The sequence below is a fragment of the Pieris rapae genome, chromosome 15, assembly GCF_905147795.1.
Source record: "Pieris rapae chromosome 15, ilPieRapa1.1, whole genome shotgun sequence".
Lineage (NCBI taxonomy): Eukaryota > Metazoa > Arthropoda > Insecta > Lepidoptera > Pieridae > Pieris > Pieris rapae.
In genome coordinates this window covers 3,347,411-3,369,137 of record NC_059523.1, presented here as the reverse complement: position 1 = coordinate 3,369,137, position 21,727 = coordinate 3,347,411, and the positions used below count along the sequence as shown (strand labels likewise).

Here is a 21,727-nt window from a genome sequence, read left to right as displayed (position 1 = left end):
CAGTAATAAATGGCTCCGAGTAATTGGACACTGAAATATAGTCTTTATGCATTTTAACATAAGACTAAAACTTACTAGAGCAGAACCGTGGCAGATTCATATTATAAATATCAAGTAAAGAAAAGTAGCAACGACTTCGAGATTAAAGTCTGTTTGATTAATATTAACCTTGATTTATCATACTCTCTATGGACAAAAATAAAGAGGGACCAAGTGTAGTTGGAGACATTCTGTACCCTTGTCGAACAAACACGCCTTTCAGGCAGAATTATGCTCGCACAAAACGCCTGAGCCTACCAAGTCTTTCAGGCCAACATCGAGATCGTTTTTCTACAGAAGGTAAGTTTTAATATCTATATTTAAAAGGTACCATTTTTTGTTACGAGTGTTAAAGATACGTGTCTAATAGAAACATTATAACTACAGCACTTTAGGTTGTTTAAAATTGACTTAGGCTTTGTCTGCTGAGAATAAAGATTATTTTTAAAACTACGATACGTGCCCTCTACGATAGCTCACTAAAACAGTAGTCAGTATGTTTCAAATTATACTTTATATTTTATAAATAATTACGTTTCATACTAGGTGGCGTGATTCACATTCGTAGTCGATCTTGTTAACCGAACAATGTTGTAAGCGTATTTGAATAATAACATTTATTAATGGGGCTTTAGAAAATACTCTTTGAGACAGACGCGACCCAAACGTTAAACACTAAAGACATGACATTGACGGCATGCTTTTAAGTGACACTGACATCTTAAGTCAAAATGTGTTCGCAATGTTAATCAGACATTTAATATGGTTTGACATTAATAGTTTGATTTGATGTTAAGTCAAGAAGTACTAAGAAGTAAGAACCGACGAAGACTTCCGACATGAGTAAATCGAGTTCCAACTTTCGAGTTTTATCGCGATTGCATTAGTAATTAAATTTATTGATAACAATTAATGCTCGCAAAAAATAAAGTCCATATTTAAATAACCTATGGTTAAAATGGAATCTAATGTAACTTATAAAGTGTAGTGATTATGTGTAATCCCGTTGTACTGTACTTTTAAACATCTGTTTACTGTTATCGTTGTTTTGCTAAGAAACAAGACTCTGTCATAGAGGGACAAGTGTTTCGTTTGTTTAAAAAGAAAGTTAAAATAAGCACATTTCCTATGCACGTAAGTTTGTAAATAAAGAAAATATAGTGGTTTAAAATAAACTTCGAAATAATAGAGAAGTAAAGCTGTTGTTGTTTTCAAAGTCAAAAATGCATTCCGTTGTTTGAAATAATGTTATCACAGCCAAAAAATAGAGTTCAAGCTATTAAAAGTAAATTTGAGAGTTTACAGTCTGAAAACGAATCTTTAGTCGTTAAGAAAAACGTTTCTCATTTGAGTAAATATAATCAAAAACACAATGCGAATATTAGTGTTGTAGATTCAAATAACAAGGAAAACAAAGACGAAGAAAAACACTTAAGAGATTTTAATGAAGATTGGTCTCTTAAACCAAATTCAAGTTATTTATATAGTCAACATGACACAAAAGTTTGTAATGATACAAAAATAACACTGTCACGTCAATCCAGTGATCCTGGCAAGAAATTACACAGAAGTCATGCTTTCCGCTGTGACCGAAATCAAATAATAACACAGCCCAAACGTTATGGCAGCTGCAATGGACGATCAGAAACCAGTGATTTCTCATTGAAACGCCATGATAAAACACTCACTAAAGATCGTTTGAAACAATTAGGAAATTTTATAGAAGATCAAATGAGGAAAGAAGGCTATATGGCTTCCAACTCTGCCACTGGTGGTCATGTTGATTCTGTACCAGACTGTGAGGTACCTAAACACATATTAGACCAATATGCTAAAGTTGATAAAAGTAACAAAGCTGAAAAGCAAGATTCCCTTACTGATAGTGGGGTGAGCTCAGAAACAGAAAATATAGATGATGAAAAGAATAAAATTAGAAAACTAGTCACTCAGTATGAAAAAAATGATGATAAAGAAAAACTCTTTTTTGAGAAAGAGAAATCCAGGGACAATAAAGGTTTTAAAAATAAAGATTATTTTTATAATAATGAAAGTAAACATGTTGCTCAGTTTTTTGAGACCAGTGATAAACAAAATACCCCACTTGAAAACTTAAATAATAATTTTCAATATAAAGAAGAAATTAAAACCTCATTTGACAGTGAAACTAAAGTATCAAACCAGTTCCAATTGGAAAATGCCAATTCTAATTCAAATCTGGCTTCAATGGATGACCTTTGTGGATCTAGTGAAACTATGCGTTTGGAACGAAAAAACCCACATTTAGTGCTCACAGATACTTTAAAAAAGGCTTTAAAACAGCCTTTACCCACTGGACCACCACCTAAAAAACCACCAAGAATTTTCCATGAAGAAAAGCCTAAAAAGGACACAAAAAAAATGCTTGAAAAACTAGAACAGGTATTGCAAAAACGAGAGGCGAATCAAAATAAAATCTATGATATTGCTGAAGAATCAGAAAAAATTGAAAAACCTAAAAAAGAGATGCATTATCTCTGTACTGAAATATTAAACATCCCAAACCAAACAACAGATCCCTTTATAAAGTGTTTAAATTCTTTGAATTGTGCCATTATGACAAATAATTCAACTTTAAGTCTGCCATATACTAGATTGAACGAATGTATGTGTGATAAACGTTTGAGTACATTTAAAAACGATTTTGAAGGAAAGAAGTGTCCAAAGTGCCAATCAAATGATGATAAAGATGGATTTAAGTGTCATTTGAACTGTAAGTGTAAAGTGTTAAATTCAGAGTTTTATGTGCCAAGAGAACATATCTATGATGTACCATTTGTGGAGAAAAGTGAATATGGATCATTGAATAAAGGCAGCCGGAGTATGGAAGACTTAAGACTTATTGAGGTAAGCTTATCTGTTTAATAGTGTAGTTGAGCCAATTGTAGTCACATTTGATTCAGCCTTTTTTAAATCTCTGTATACATTTTACAGGTTATATCATTTATAAATAAAACCATTATTTACAAATATATAAAAAATCTGTTGTGAATTCAATACACACCTTAAATGCCAAAAGATGTGAATATGGATCTTTAGATCGCTAAATCATAATAGATGATAATGATTAACGAAAAAAAAATAGTTTTGATTAGATGAAATATTACTATGCATTTACAGTTAATCATACATATCACTTAACATCAGGTGAGCCTCCTGCCAGTTTGCTACCTGTTCTTTAAAAAAAAAGTGACCATTTATTCTTCCACTCAAAAGGGGACTAGGGGACCTAGGTTTAATTTAGGTCAAATAATAAGTAGTAAAAAAAAATTACGCTATGTGTTTTATATTACTTAGTGAGTTGCTTGAATGGTAAAGCAAATATTGCAGCCAGTTAGATAGGTGGTTTGATTGTTAGAAGGACAAATAAATGGACTGTAGTTGTATGTCTTTGTGTTTATTCAACCATTTCCATTCAATAAAATAAGTATTGAATCTCAGTTAAGGGTGGTTTTCCCACGCGCGTCCCGTGTCGGACACGCGCGAGTGACCGCCGTGCTCCGGTGCTTGCAATACGATACGATATGGTCGTGACATTTGATGTATCTTGTTACCTGACTTGTCATGGAAAAGACAAGGGCATTTTTTATAAACTTATCAGTATGACAACCAGCATCTAAATAATTTAATCGTCATATTATCTGTATTTAGCTAGGTATGTGAAGTATTCTTAAATCAATCCGTAAAATCTACCTATTGTAATCGGAGTATTCAGAAGATGGACCTGCATCTCGCTAAGAAGAGAGCGCAATCATTCATTCATTTCTACAACTTTCCGCAACGCGCCGATTAATCTTTGGATGTTAAGGGTGCTCATGGATCTGCATAATTAGTGATTTCTTTTCTGCCCCGCCATGCCTATTTTTCCACCTACATATTCCATATGTATAACATATACGTTATGAGTTTCCACCCGGAGCGTTGCCCGCGTCTATTTTGACTACCACATTTTTGCTACCCCTTTCACAATCGTTATATTACAGTAATTAAACATAAAACGGTAATTAATACACCTAAACTTGCCTAAGGAATCATACTATTGGCAAAATTTACAATATACAATTATTCATATTTATAAATAAATTAATTAAAAAGAGCTTATACATATATAACGAATAGATAACAGACAGTAAAGTGTAACAGAACTGAGCCTCTTTTTTCGTTGTTGAAAGTGTAGTGTCATCGATAATTAGTTGTATACATATGTCAAAATTAGAAACTTAGAGAAAGTACGTGACACGCCATTTTCAATGAATTTAGGCTAAGCTAGTTATCGTTACATAGAGGTGACAAGAGGGTTAGCAGTTTCCACATTACTGATAAATAATTAAAAATTTGTAATTTAAGGCATTAAAATCCCTAGTAGGTCACTTTATAAAAATTAAATATATTATCATAAATACATGTATTAAGTTGTTAGTCCTCAGACGTAAAATAATTAAGCTCAGTTACACTACATAGTTACGAAGTAAGATATGTACAGTTGGAAAGGAGAACATAAATTTAATTACTCGCCTAAAACATGTACTTAATCTACCTTCAGAAGTAATGCGTTGATTGTAGTAGGTACATACATAAATTATTACTTTAATATTGTAAAACCCAGATATAACATAGAGGATTTTACTATCTACTGCAAGTCTAGCAACGAATGCTAGTTCTGTATACGCATTATAAGCTCATTATTCCATAACCAGTTATCGTGGCGCAATGGTTAATCATTCCCAGGGAAACGGGTTCAATAAATGTTAAAATAGCCTTGAGCAGCCGGTTCTGTATCCTGCGTATAACTTTAGAATTTGGAAAAAAGTTGTTTTCGATACATTCGGAATGGAAGGTTGTTTTACTGTTATTGTGCTATTTTTGATGTGGTTTTTAATTGGAGTAATTGCAAGAAATATCAAACATATAGGCCGTATTTAGTAAGCCAGGTTATACTTTAGTAACAAAAGTCGTAAGCTATTATAGTTATAATAAGAGGAATGATAAATATACCACAATGTTTTAATTGAACTATGTGTACGTATATATATTTTTTATATTATGTGTGCAAAATGTGAGAATGCATTAGCGGGCTTGTTTTTAAAATTTTCGTAGATAATCTACAATTTATTTTTCTATAATTTCTGATTTGAAAGTCTGCAATACTTATATATATTTATATATGTACATTTGGTGTTATTTATACCATTTTATATAATAAAGCCTTATAATAAAAATGTTGATATTACGTACGAATTCGTAAGTAAAAGCCTTTAAGGGCAAACTGAATAACTGATAAATAATTGTGTAATCCTTGAAAACCAGTTTCATATCCTGCCTTTGCCTGTTGAAGCGTGAACTATGAACGAGACGTTTTCAATGAAATATATAATACTTATAGATACGACTGACTTTGTCTATGTATATTGAAACGTATTAACAGGGACAAGAAGTAACCATTAAAAATATAGTACAGGGGCCGAGCGGGAGGTTCTTACTTCTACTTAGGGAATGCCAATTCGCCCGCGTGCCTTCAGGCTTATTAGGAAATTCGTACGCCGGTTCCTCGGAAGTAGTAGAGCCTATGTCTATGATTATAAGTGCAGAATAAGTACTTTAACACTGTCAAAAGTTCTTATATTATTTTAACATAAATTCTAGATTCAAAAAAGTGTAACCATACTTGTAAAACATACTTCCTTTGCATATGTTACATATAATTCTATTGAAATATGTATAATATGAAATGCCCGCGATTTATGAATGTTTTCGAAACGTAATTCGTTATTCTATTGTTTTTATTTTGGTACTATTTTAAATAAATATACATAATTTATAGGTTTAGTGAATTACAAGCAGACATGAAAGGATGTGTTTATTTGTACCGGTGTTATTTTTGTGTTCTAATTATATGGTTTAGAATTGTGATAAATTCATTACTCTAGTAAAGGTTTCGCTATCTATTGATATGATAAAGCAATTAAAATGATAGTCATTATAATCAGGGTATATTAATTTAAACTTGTATACATTTGACAAAAACACGGCGATAAAACGTTGAAAACACAGTTTTTGTCAGTTACGTTGGGTCCAGGGGTCATTAAATCGTAACTAATAGGAGAAAAAGGGTGCCAATTAGGCTTAATTAGTAAATTACTGATTAGTATTACTTATTATCATTGTAAATAAAACTAATTTTTAAGTAAACTGTCTGTTTATGTTAAAAGAGTATTGAAGTTGCAGTATTGTATAAAATTAACAGATTTATTAAAACGTGTTTTTAATAGTCTCAGCTAATTTTTAAATATTTTTCAATTTTATAGCTTATAATGTGGAAATGTAATCAGCCCCGTAGCTTCATATAGGATATCGTAACATTCTTATAATAGATTATTAGTACCTGAAAATACAGCTAAAGTCAACAGTGTTTATATAATAGTTATGGCGTTAATAATAATTGTAGCGTCAAATAGTATGCAGGTAACTGAAATACACGATAAGGTTCTTAATTTAAATGGTTTCAAGGTTCTAATATATGCGATAATTTCGACTAAAATACTAACACTCCAGTAATGGATTTATTACGTTAGGTGCAGTTTTTGCTCGATGCCCGCTTTCAATCATAACTTTCTATGTCACATAGCTTTCTTACCTTATAAAGTGCCCTTTCTATACTGATGTCCATGTTTAGATCAACCACACTATACGTAACCAACTTACAAAGGGGGAAAGCTGTAAGTGATTTACAACCAGAAACATATAAGCGCGAATAATGTATGTATGTTATACAAAACGTTTCAATAATTCAAATAAAGTTGATAAAGTTTTAGTTGACACAACAGTGTTGCAAGGTCATTTAACAAATATCATATCCACACCATATTTTATTAATAAGTATTATTATAAGTTAAATTTTAAATGAGGATCAAAGTTTCTTTTATAATACAATTTGTCTAAATAAGAAAACCCTTTTCGGTTTGCGTAAAGATATTGTTTGAAGAGGTATAACCACGAATGTGTTCGAGTATCGTTAAAAGAAAATTGTGAGAAAAAAAACTTGTTCTATATTTAAATCGTTTTATGTCCGAGATGGAAATGCCGTAAGAAGACCATGTAAGCATTACCCACACACCCTGGGTACCAACGACGTCAAAAGTGTAAACAACACCTGAATCAGCGGCATTGATATTTGGCCTCATAATATCCTGTCAAATACAGAATAATAGAACAGGTGTTAGTTCTGATATTACATTAAAATAATAATAAATACATTTAATCAGATTTTGATTACAAATTAACACAACACGCATAGATAGTGTTATAGAATAACAACATTTAATATTTATGAATGCTTCCACAGTACCTAGAAGTCTTATTGATACCGGAAATCAAAATATGATTGTATACAGTACATCTGATAAAAACAATTGTTTATCAAATTGATGCATAAGAATTGCCGACGTCTATAAATTAAATTTAACCACAGGAATAGGACTGGAATAGGCTTCCGGAAATTGTAATTAGTTCACCGTCTTTGAAATCGTTTAAAAATAGGTTGGATAATTTGTCCAAATCCTCAAATACGTGCGCATCAGGTTATTAAGCTGCCAATGTGTTTATATACATAATAATAATATACTTAGTTTTTGAAAATACATTGCGCAAAAACTACCGCGGTGCGTACGGAGGGTTATGTGAGATACCGACTATTGTGCATACCCACAACAACACACACACAACCCCAAGGCGCCACCAGCAATCGCCTTGGGCGGGATGCGGTAACAGCGAAGCCATATCCGCTTCCCGACTCCGTTATGAAGATCACTGGAAGTATCCTTCACAGACCGAGCCATTCGCTTTTAGTTATAGCTAGGGGGGTCCAGACTTGCAGGGATGGATCACCATCGCTTCATAATAAAAATAATAACCAAAATAAGCCATCATACTTAAGCGTACGGTTCCCAAGTTAATATTAAGCCACCACTTGCAAACACACACTTGCCTATTAAGATATGATGGAACAGCCACCTCAACAGTCATTTAAGCCTAGTCATATAAATTATACCTAATGACACTAATTACTCCTTTGGTAGCAAGACTATGACCTTAATTGACCTTGTGTGACGTCATTCAGTGCGTAGAACCCTATGAAATTAGAAGTACCTTAGAGTAGTCACATGTTGACGGTCGTAAGTACCCAATGTCCATCAATTGAAATAAACAAATAAAGATATTAAAAATAATCACTAACTGTTTACAAGTATCAATGTAGAAACTTTTCTATGTTAAAAATAATAAATTATATTTTATTTTCAATAAATAATAGTCCAATTTACTTACTATGCTACATAAAAAGTGAGAAAATTCTTTCCTTATATGAATGTGTCCTCCAAATATTGAATTATTTAACAAAAAAATAACTAAATGAAGAGCAAGAATATTTATTAGTAAGTAAATCAGCAAATTATATTTATTAAGTGTTAATTCTTTTATGGTGATCCTGTTAAACTTAATTTTAGAAGTCGCCAAGATACGTTATCGCTGAAAAAAGAAAGAAGACATTTGAAGGTTTACAATTTTTAAGCATTATCACACATGGCGCAATTGTTATACCAGTAGTTACTACAAAATAATTAAAAAGCCTTTTGATCCACAAATGTAATAGTGCATGTATCATTATTGTAAAAAAAATATAAATATTGTGACATAAAATAATAAAGCCAAGCTACATTTTAATAGTTTCTATATTGGGCAGTTAGTTGCACTTATTATAGAAACAAGTTTTGTTGAAAAATCGCTAACACAAAAAAAAATATATGTATTTTCGTAAATGAATAATGGAAATGGATATTTACAATTCCCATTTACAATATAATCCAAGTTGATATATTGTTGTTTAGTATATTACACAAAAAAAGCATTTAATTATTTCTTATGAATTAAGTAAGTACATAAAAAGTCAAAGTCAAAAACATCAAACCATTTATTTCAATTAGACCAACTATAATGGCACTTTTGAACGTTAAATAAAATATAAACATGATCTACTCGCTTCTTCCAAAAAGTAGTTGCGTGTAAAACTGCACACTTAGGGCCTGTTTCACAATGTATGGATAAAGTGCCAAATAGCTATGCAACACATAAATTATTCGAAAGATAAAAGTTCCAAATAAGATACTTCACATTTCATGACGTATAGCGCTATCTGACAGTCGTGAAACGCAAAAATACTATTTATCCTACCAATAAGTAACAAATAGCTTATTAGGAACTTATCCGGTCATTGTGAAACAGGCCCTTACTCTTTTAAAAATAGAATTTACAATATTTGTATGTACATTAGTAAAATAATTATATGTGAAGATGGTTAATTATTATATTGGCGATTCAACCTCTTAGATGTTATTTCAAGATGTCTTTTTCGTGATCATTTGTTTCTAACGGTTAAGAAGGTGACATTAATGTCGACTTGTTGGGTCTAAGGCATGCCAATTTCCTGACGGTTTTATACGTACGAGCAAGTGTTAAATAGTAAAGTCGATTGGGGCACCGGTGAGGTTTGAACCTGCAACATAAGGGATTACAATCTACGCTCAAGTCACAAAGAATGTACTATACAGAAATATAGTTAAAAATTGGGATTCATACTAATACGTACAAATGTTGCATACAAGTTGTATGTATCATGAGGGTCTTGATAAGAAAATTGATATTTTTGCGACGTACCGGAACCGAATTGAAATTACGGAACTATTTCTAAATCTATTTCCGTCGTTATGGGTAAAATTTGTATCGTTTAAACGAACGACGTCAGTGACGTAGTACGCAAAACAGCGGAACTAATTTAGCGTAACTTCCTTACAATAGGTTACGTGTATACTTTCGCTGTTACACATCTTATGTGCGATGTTTTTTACCTATTTCGGAAAGTTCTTATTTAAATTTCGATTAGAAAACTTTACTGTAAAAGGGGAGGGGCCTACTCACTTCTTACGTTCATATAACCTTGGAAATATGGTGTGCATGTGAAAATATTAAAAAAATAGCGGGGCCCGGCAAGGCTTCGCACGGGTGGACATAATTTTTATTAACATTCTGGGATAATCGTATAGTGAATGCATATGAATGCTACATTATCACTGATTAATAGAGGCTATTTTAAATATTTTAACTGCACGAAAAAATAGGTATCCCTACTTAAACTACAATAATGTTACATGGTGTAAAAACCACGATTGTTGACTTCATTTATTCCGTTATCGTTTTGTACCAGTACCCAAGGAAGCCGGCGATACACTATCGCTAAATATGTACATAATTTTTAGGTATGCCATATGGCATACCTAAAAATTATGTACATATTTAACAATCGTGGTTTTTACACCATGTAACATTATTGTAGTTTAAGTAGGGATACCTATTTTTTCGTGCAGTTAAAATATTTAAAATAGCCTCTATTAATCAGTGATAATGTAGCATTCATATGGTTAAAGAATTCTTAAAATCGGCCCAGTACTTTTTGAGCCCAACAAAAATCATACAAATCTTTCTTAGATTAAATCAGAATCAGTGGTTAAAATTTCACTATACGTTTTGCAAGGGACAGATCACAGAAAGGCAAAACTACCTTTATTTTTGTGTTACTTCTTTGAAATAACTTAACTTACTTTGCGTGTGTTTGTATAGTTTAAGAAGTTTTAAATTATGTTTAAAATATTTAGTTGAAAAAAGATGTGTGATTCTTTTGAAATAAAAACTCGTAGGATTTGAACAATTGTTGAGTGATACATATGTTATCATTACGCATTGTGAGTCACGTTTTATCGGTCATTAGCTGGAGAAATTGTGCAATTATATTACTATTTAAGTCTTCTTACGTCTAATATATAGAACATAGGAAACATTCCGATTATGTACCAGTAAAAGCATGATTGTTGTTCTGTATTATATTATATAAACACTTCTATCTAGTTTTGCGTTACATTGATATGTATTATACGGACATTAATGGAAATGATATGGGTAGGCAAAGCGGAATACTTGACATTTAACTTCACCTCATCAACTCCACTTCCACTTACACGTCGGTAAGCCCTGTTAAGACGTGATACCTGCGACAGCCGTAAATCAAGCAGATCCTATCTCCCATATAGGATTTGAGCAGACGAAATTGCTAAGCGCACTGGCAGCACGGTGTACCGGGCACAAAAACAAACTGCTATGTAGAAGGGAAAACCACTGCATTCCCCTGGAAATTATTGGGGCTGAGGGTGAACAGAAAGAAACGAAATTGAAAGTTAATTTGAAGAAAAGCGATGTTGAGTCCAGGTAACATGGTGTGAAATGTGCTACTGGCCACACTAACGTTAGTCACGTAGGAGGTTGTTGTGATGTTACACGCAGAGATCCAGACAATTTTTGAAAGCTTTAGGCCCGTAGCCTACTCGCTGGACCGATCAAATTAAGGTCCTTTTCATCAACCAGATGCAGAGGCTTTCCGAAGAAATGGGAGAGTGGAGGAAGTTGTTAGGCGCCATCAGCACGACCTTCAGAAATCTAGATAGCTACTGAAGAAGATGCGGACCTTATAAATTATTGTGTCCCCAACGAGAAGGGTACGTACCGTCCTTGCGGAAAATCTTCGAATAATTTTTGATCTTGTTTGCGACGATGATGTTTGACGTATCAAGACTCGACGACGCCAATAACCCGTATAATTAAAAATATACAACAAGATCCGAATGAGACGTGCACCGAATGGTGAACGACAGAACACCAAGGCACGCACTCGAGTTAGATTGTGATGGCGAAGGATAATTACGGAGGTCATAATGGCTGTACAGCCGTTTATGATGATGATACATTTTTGTCTTGAGTCGTTTGACAGGAGACGTTTTGCAGTATTTGCTTTCCTTTTTCGTAAATTTCTAGATAAACACTTGGTAAACCTTCTATTGTATTAAATAGTCAAGCTGAATTCTTTGTATTAAAAAAATAATTACTTTCTACGAATTTATAGTTGTATTTATATATGTAAATTTATATTAGGGCAATGCCAATTAATTATAATTCAATTAGCCCGTGATCCCAACGGCTTATGCCCATGTCCATGGCCCCGTCGACATTGGTGGTCGTTATCAAACTATTGATAAATTGAAATACTTAGATGTTTCTAGACATTTATTGTCTTTGATTGAAATTTATTTGAATGTGAATAACATCTTTGACAATTGTTTTTATTGTTCCGAATACCTTTTTTAAGGTATCTAATGATAGATTTTATACAGTATTAATAATATTACGAATCATCACAATCGGACCAGCCAGTTTACTTCGATACTTACGTACTATTAAATAGCGATTTGATAGAAGCAATTAACACGTGAAAACTTGTGTTGACCGACTGGTTTAAGTGTGTGACTTCCAACCCTTAGCTTGATTCACGGCTATGAAACAAAAGCCTTTCTATATCTTTCTAACCCAAGATTCGACGACATGCGCTAAACGCACCTAATTGTATACAAAAATGATTACAGACGGATTCAGAATACAGACTCGTACCGGGTAAAATCGCCGCGGATGTTTTATTAATGTTAAAGTTGTAAGTAAATGTAAAAAGTATACAAAATGCTTATTACTTAAATGAATTCGATTTATCAATGTCTGTCTTTGATATCACATAGGTCTACGTCACGTTTTATTTTGTCTAATAATTTATTATGATTAAATGATTATATCTGACAAGGGTGATTTGGTAAGCCACTAAGTCTAACCTATGGAGTGTTGTATTTAAACATCGTGTCGATGTTCCACAGAAACCGCTTTTAGGGCATTTTTTGTCGCGCTATGTAGAACAAACTGCCCGCTAAAGCATAAAGCCTTCTTATAAAATATGACTTATGCTCCTTCAAGATAAGAGCGTACAATTCCATAAAAAATTTCAACGGATCAAGCCTTCTGGCAGTGTGAGTGTCTGTGGGTGATATCGCTCCCTGTAATATATAATAAATAAGAAAACATGTAACACTTTCCGTGTTATACAATGTTTTATTAATACGAAGAAATGTTTCGAATCAACGATAATGCGTGATAAAGACCAGATTACGCTGCTATTGACAGTCTGATTATTCCAGGCGCAAGAGTACTTATACTGAAGTCAGAATTGCTATTCGCCAAAGTCGCCTAGATTGCAGTACGGGTAGATACCCTTATTTTAGGGTGACCCAGATATCAGTAGACGTTATTGGAAGAACATATAAACTATAAATCGTTCTATGCGCTATAACCATTTATGTCTGCCCTCATATTTCCGTTTCTGTTTCGTGATCAGTTAATTTTCTTAAAAGTCAAGTAGGTAATCAGGCTTCTGGGTCTGACACACGTCGACTTCTTAGGCCTAAGGGACGCCCTTTCCTAAAGATTAACTACATCGTAATAATAATAATAAAGCCCTTCATTTATGCAAACAGTGTAATTACCAAACAAATTCTTAACTCAAGCTTTTAGAAATCTATGATAATGCCCCTCCAACCTCTTTTTTCAGATATATATTAAATGAAACACTTAGTTTGGGGGTTGTATCGCTGAATTAACAAAAAACTAACTTTAACTGAGTTTCTAAATCTCAGTGAGACTGTTTTTTACACTTATGAGTAACTAATATATATATATATATGACTTAATTAATGTTTGGTTATATAACTCTGGCAAGACGTATACAATCGTTAATAAATCTGTTATTAAACACGGCATAGATATCAAGATAGCCTACATCGTGCGACATACTTATAAACAATTGACCGCCGCGCATTGTTCAATTAATTCACACCGCGATGTTACATATTGTTAATGGGAAAGGTTATAAGGTATTTCTTACTAGCTTCTGTTTGCATATTTGTTGGCAAAGCCTTTGGAGTAGATTTTTTTTTTCTACGGAATTATCAATTCTTCCTAAATAAATAATAAATACGTATTTATAAAAAGTCTATATTCGAGAACAGTATATGAAGATTACATCAGTTTATGTGACCAATACTAAAAGCTCTTGCTATCGAGTACCTAAAAGAGTGCCGAGAGTTTTTTACGCCGGCTTTTTCTCTCGGCTTACAATCTCTGTCTTCTTTGCCGATGCGTAGGGATGTCTGCGATACAAATTTAATGAAATTTAATAAGTGATACCTGTATCTTATATTCCATAATAAGCATATGTTTATTTTATTTTTTCTCTTCAATAGCTTAAATAAAACTTCCGTAATCGTACCTACCACAAATGCAAAACGATTTTAAACCATTGGCTCTGAATATTCAATTATAACAAAACAGAAGTATTGCACAGTTGCACACATTGACTTAGGTGTGTTCTTAATTTACACACATACACTCACAGTCATCAGTTATGTTTATTATTTTTCACTAAAACAATTGTGTTAAGTATCTATTTCGGTTCTTTTCTATCTAGTTTATATTTAGTATAAAAATTAGAGTGACAGAGAGATTATTGTCAGTTCTTCTCGTCTGTTTTACGCCCTTGATTTGGGAACTGGCAGTGAATGTAAAATAATAATTTAATATAGTATTTCTTAATTGATGTTCATGTAAACAAGTACATCATCGTTTCTCAACCATTTTTATTGGGTACATTGTGTTACCTAAATGAATAAATGATTTTTTAATTTAGTCAACCAAATAGTATAGTTACTTAACACAAATAGAACACACACATTATATAAGTGCATATTGTTTTGCAATACTTGTCATTCATATATTATGTTTATATGTATTTTTATATTCACTTCTTATTAGGTAGGCCTCAAACTGAGTCTACTATTTATATAATATCTAATAATAATTTATTTTTTCTCGATTTAGTTTTATACTTTGCAGATAGGAAATATACATGTGAAAGGATTATGAAAGACAAGTCATTTAGCCTTGAATTTTAGAGTTTTTTAATTAACATATTTAAATAAAAACAATCATTTACTACGCGATTCATATGGGCAATTCGTTTAAGAAAGTAACCTATTTATTTAAATATTTGACGCATTTTCTCTTGCGTAGAGTAAACTAAGTCTAAGCAGGATAAGTATATTTTTAATTTAATTTCACAATGTGTAACTCTAGTGTTGTGGTCACCAAATGGTCACTTACCGCAAATAGCAAATTGACCACAGAACATTTGGCCAATGCACCGTGCGCCGGTCATTCCCCGTCAGATCGTCTTTCATAATACTTATGTTATATTATTTATACTTATATGTTGAGACTTGGTTAGAAAAACGTTTTTAATTTAGTATAGTTTTCATAAAATAGTACCTTACTGTTTATGGCATGGGGAAAATGAAAAGGCGAAAAACTTTATACACATTTACCAAAAAAGTATTAACTAAAAAAAATATTTATTCATTCACATATATATTACAATATCCTTACATTACCAAACCAAAACCTTTATAATTTTATGTACCCAATTAGCACTACTACTACTAATTACCTTACTACTACGAGTAAATTTGTAGAAGTTAAAGTCGTCTTAGTTCGAAAGTCAGCACCCATACTCTTTAAATCCTTTAAAATCGATTTTTGTTTAGTTTTTTGTAATTGTTTCTTTTTTGTAATGTTTGTTTTGTTTAAAAATTGTTTCGATTGATATTTGTATGTCTTCTAAATGAATGTCATGTTTGCCTCTAATTGCTTGTCACATTCAAAATTGTATTTTGTGTTTGTTTTTACCAATGTATCAGTGTGCCGAGCGTTGGCAAACTTTATCAATAAAAAAAATAAAAAACCCAAGAAGGATTGCAATGACTTCAATGTTAAGCGTGAGAACACCGAAAATGCTTACAAAAGCGAAGGGATTCTTCTCTATTGAAAGTTACAGAGTGCAGGAGCTGAATATTATTGTTTATAAACATTGTGTTTAAAATTCAGGGTTCATATGTGTAATTTCGATTTGGATATAATGAATACTCTTTGACGTGTTGGAACATGAGTGATTTCCATAAAACTGTTTACTTTCCTTATTGGTGAAATGAAAGTAATGTGTTGCATATACATAATATGTTAACACGCTATTCTAACTGCACTTCTGTGAAAGTAATTTAAAATGTATTTGGCTCATGTTAATCGATTTTACATATTGCGAAACGACGACTCAGAAACGTATTTTTTTTCATTATGGACGTCTAGGAAGAATACAAAATACTGAAGTATTTCCGAACCAATTCGACTTAGGGTCCTTCAAGAAAAGAGAGTACCAATTCTTAAAAGGCCGACAGCACGCTTGCGAGCCTTCTGGCAGTGCGAGTGTCCATGGGCGGGCAAAAACAAAAAAATGGTAGTAAATGTAAATTAACAGTCAGTTTAATATCTTTTTATATTATGTTACACTTATATATATAATTAAAACCTATTAACTACCGTGCATGCTAACGTAAAATGGTAACTGTATTTAATACAGTTTTAATAAATTTTTTTTTTATTTTCAGGATCAGAAAATTTACGACGAACCATGTGACATATCACGTCCAGCGACACCAGAAGCGAAATCCAATTTTCAAAAGCTCAAAGAGAACTTTGACAGTCAGCTCATTGAAAAGCCGAAGATTGCGAAAAAGCCGCTCAAAGTGTGGAAGTCAACGGAAAATGTATCTGAAGAGTTTAAGTTTTCAAAGAAAGTATGTTCTGAGAATAAGTTCGCGACGGAGACGAAGAGATATCGTCGGTTTGATAAGGAGAGAGTCGGGTTTAGTCTGCCCAAAACTGATAAACAACTCGATGTGGATAGAGAGAACGTAAGTTTTTTATTTATTAACTCCAAATAAGAGGTTTACTCTAGAGACAAATATTCAATTACAGTATAGGCTTATGATGAATGAATTATAGTTTATTAATTAGATTAACGCCGGCTAATTCTCTTACCTTAAGCAGATCAGTAGTAGGACTTAGTGCTATGCAGCCAGTACATTGTTTGTCAGTTCCATTACTAACGACATTTCGCTAATTCATTAATTACAGTGGCCGAAGAAATATAGACATCAAAAGCTTGTTTAATTTCTTTGAAGTACACATTGTGTGCGGCTCTTGTATTTATCCGTAACGGCTTGATAGCTTTGCCCAAGCGATTTGTAATGTAATTTTCATGTTCTTCAAATTTTCTTATTATTTTTTTTTTTGAAAAGCCATAGCAAAGTAAATATTTCCGTGAAATTAATGAGTAATGAACTTTAAATTTTTGTCGTTTTTGATTGGGATCATTAGGATTTAATTGGAATATTATGGAAATTGACATTTAAATTGAAAACGTAGTTCTCTTCAATGGGGTTGCTCATTTCAGAGAGTCGTAACATCTGGTGCGATCTATCTGTTTCCGCCGGTTTCTGTAGAGCAGATCTCCTAATACAGTGAACAGTTTTGAGGACGACGAGTCTCCCACTAGATCGGTCCAACTGGTTGGCGAACGGCCACGTTCTCTTCGCCTCAGAGCAATGTATGACCGAAATCTGAGATAATTCGTTGTAGGCTGGTGAGTCCGTCCGCAGACCTAATTGAACTCTATAAATCATCAAATGCTTGGGCAATTTAAATTAAGTCCAAAATAAATGAATTTGAAAAAAAAGGAATTGCTTAACACAGACTAGGTACGTAATTTTGCTAAGTGGTGAATGTAATACTGTCTGAACCGTTTGAAACAGATCTTACCCTGACCGTCGAATCAGTAACTACTTTTTGCAATCTAAAAATCATTACACAAAACAATGAGACGCTATTACAATAGAAATGTTTTTGTAACAGTTATATACTAATTTTATAAATCAACGCCATCTAGTGACAGACAATCGACACCATTTTATTGTTTGATAGTTCCGATAGATGGCTGAGGTTCTGTAGTAGCAAAAAAACAATGGTATGTAACATTTGACCGTGAGAACTTTGAGATTAGTTTTTTTGCTCAAGCATGTTGTGTATGCTAACACAATATCATTGTCTGGTACAATGGCCTCCTTGTAATCGTTAATTAGCGGGACCTTGAAAGGTACTGATAAACTGAACGATCAACTCGGGTATCCGGGGTTTTATGATGCACGTAGTCTTCTAGAGCGTTGTTACTAAGATTTCTATCATGATTGTGGCGTTGATGAATCGTATAACGAGTATTTTAAGAAGGTTTTTCGATATATAGGGGATTTCTAACACGTCCATAGTTATGGGTGAATCATATGCAAATTAAATTTCGTATAGGTACATGTTTATTAGAGCGTACAACATGTTACGTAATGATAAAAATCTCACGAGATAAACATCTTCACGTTACAGTTCTTGTTGCGAATATACAAACAAACAGATATCTCTTAGTCATATTGCTAACGGAAAAAATCATTTATGCTACGGCTACATGCAGTCGCACTAGATGCAACTAAAGTATATTATTTTCTTAAATTAATATTTTGTTGACTTAAAACTGTTTAAAATATACTTTATTAATTTAAGATTCGTGTGTGTGAAATAGTGTTTGTCGTGTCAAAATGAAATAAAATATATTCAATAAGAATTGTTTTAACTCTAAATAAGATAGGTAAGAAGCGAACCCATTCGACGGTAGACTAGAGTAAATGACCGGTAACGCACTCGCGAGCGTTCAGGTATTGAGAGTATCCAGGCGGCAGTATCAATCTGCTGCCTGTGTGCCTATCGTTCTATAAAATAATAGCTTTACACAGAGCTAAAAAAAACAAAAAATGTTTTTTACAACATTTTTAACATAAATAAAATATCTATGCTAATTTGACTTAACTGATTTATGTATGTTTCATCTTTTTCACCACTTTGTTTATAGATAACCCATGCATTATAATTCAATAATCTTTAAACAAATAAAATAAAAAATATAAATTTACTAGACTGTGTAGTACGAACTTGAATAACGTTCAATCACGGATTGACTCGCGTCATGTAAACCTACCATAACCAGATATGAAGGTTTCAACGAATGGCTTTAGTTAGTTCCAACAAAACTGATGAGTAGACCGCCTTTGAATGTGAACAATACGAAAATGTGCGAAAACATTATGGAAATTTGGGATTACTGAGTGACCGAGTGTTAGTAAAAGCTGTTTTTATAATTATAACTTAATATGCTAATTGTGATGAGTGTTTTCTTTGTGTATTAAGGTACAGTATAATACGATATATATTATATAGAGTTTCAACAGGATGTTACGGTATATAAGTATTCATTTATATATAACTATATATTTATAATTATTTGTATTAAGATCGAATTACCAGATTCCGGCTGTATCAGTAGATTTTAGTTGTGCGACGAGCTGTTGCCAAAGAACCAAGACACTCTCTGCCTGCCAATATATACATAAATTTATCTAATCATACACCGGAAGATTTATATAAATCAAAGAAATACAGTAATAACTTTTGATCTAGATTCTAACATGAAGCAGATTCTACGGACTTGGCACAGATAATTTTGGGCTAAAGAAAAGAAATTTCCCTTGTGTTAACAATAGCTTAGTCACAGAGACAGTTTAAGTAGCGGGACTTTGAGAATTGTGTATAATGACCGCAATTTTGCAGTATACAGTAAATTGTAGCTACTAGTTAAATAGTTACATATAGTATGTAGGTTTTGTGTCGCCAGTGATATAGTGGCTTGAATAAATATATGCATTTGGATCAGTTGTTACCGTATATTTGCTTCTATACTATTTAGGTGGTAGTATGATAATAGTGCGTAGATTTCGTTTTTGGACCAATATAGAGCAAATCTATGCCAGATTTGCTCTATATTGTTAGTGGTGTTAGAGTGCGACTCTCATCCCTGAGGTTGTAGAATTGATCCTGTGCAACTTTGCCACGGCTGTGAATTTTCTGTCTATATATGCCATTTAACATAAACTTGTACGTAGAGGAAAACATCGTGAGTAAACCGATATGTCCTAGGTCCAAAAAGTCGGCGTGTGGAAGGCACAGGAGTCTGATCACCTACATGCCTATTAGATTGACAAATGATAATGAAACAGATACTTACATAAATCTGAGGCCCAGACCTAAAAATGATTATAGCCAACTGATTAATTTATTTACTTATAAAAGTGGTAAACTAATTGATAGGGAATATTTTGATAAAACTCTTAAACATTGTCTAAAAATATACCTAACATATAATAAATGGTCTGAGATATCCAGACATTTAATTTAACATCAAGTCCATTTAAAATTAAAAACCTTAATGCTAAACAGCTGATCGTAAACGCCCGCCATCTTGACTGTAGGGACCGACATTGTTTAAACCCTTCTCAAGTCTCAACGCTGAATTCGTAAGTGATGAACGAATTATGTGCCAAAGAATTATCAAACAACCTGTCCAGTGTCGCATAGGCCACATCTAAACGGATAATATGGGGAATAAACAAGGGGAAATTTTGAGCATATGCTTATTTATTTCATCTAAATCTAATTGATTAAATGCAGAGAAAACTGGCGGTAGGAAGCTTACTTGATGTCAAGTGATACCGTCCATAGACACTCACGTTTCCAATTCGTACGCTCTTTTCTTGAAGTCGAATTGGTTTGGAAATCCTTCAGTGGGCAGCTGGTTCCACAGAGAGGTGCGTGGCATAAACAAACGCTCAGTTGTGGAACCACGAACGTCTGGGTGATACGGGTGGAATTTCATATTCCGCCTCGACATCTGATTAAACTCAGCTGCAGGATTGATTGATGGATTAATCTGCTCTAAACATTTGGTGAATGTGATATAAAATGTCACAGAGTGTCAGAGTCACTCACATCACTTGTGATATTTAATTCCACTTTTAAATAGTTTTAATTCGAGTCTTAGTACTAATTGAATTTATGTATCGGCATGTTCTATTAATAGACAGTTACGAGTGGAAAGGTCGTGTGGCCGAGCCCTTCTGAAATTATCAGTGAGTCAGCGAATTCAGCTAAGTTATAACCGCAGCGTATATCAGTTAATAACCGAAATGGATTTTTAATGAGTGTTTTTCCAATTCATGAAAGACTCGTCCAATTCGTTGTCTCAAATGCCACCACTAATTATCTACACTAATATTGTAAAATGTTTGATTGTTTGTTTGCATTGAATATGCTACAAAACTGCTGGATTAGACTAATTCTTACACCATTTACACTACGTTATCCCTGTTGAACATAGGATATAGAATATTTTCAAAGAAGTTGGGTATGAAATTACGATAGTGTTAAAGGTGTGAAAATTGCAATAAATTCATTCCTAAATGCGTACTATACGTACTGCGTAACTATTGACAATAGAGCAATGTGATGTACTACAATTATATAGAAGACATCGATACCTACAAAAAATTCAATGACACCATTGTGTGTTGTAGTTATAACCGTTTGCGTTGTTTGTAATGTTTTCATGTTCGCTAGTCTTAGTGTTGCCCAAATGCAAGACCAAGACGAGACTTAGACCAGTCTTGGTATTGGTCTTGCGTCAATACACCTGGTCTTGATCTTGGTATTGGTATTGCGCTCTCAGTCTTGGTCTTGGTCTTGATCTTGCAGCAAGAGTCTCGCAAGTCTCGCAAGACTATTAGCCTATTGCTATTTATTCGTCACTCATGTCAAATTGTAAACATTCTCTTCGAAAGCAATAAGAATTTAGAGT

General features: G+C 33.0%; 1 protein-coding gene across 1 annotated transcript in view; it reads left to right on the top strand.

The window, feature by feature from the left end:
• Positions 1-840: 840 nt before the first annotated feature.
• LOC110997935 overlaps positions 841-21,727 on the top strand; it is a 39,091-nt gene continuing 18,204 nt past the window's right edge. Inside the window, exons 1-2 of the mRNA XM_022266325.2 lie at positions 841-2,922; positions 16,545-16,850. Coding sequence (XP_022122017.2) covers positions 1,285-2,922; positions 16,545-16,850 — 1,944 coding nt within the window. The 5' untranslated portion in view covers positions 841-1,284. The remainder of the gene's footprint in view (positions 2,923-16,544; positions 16,851-21,727) is intronic.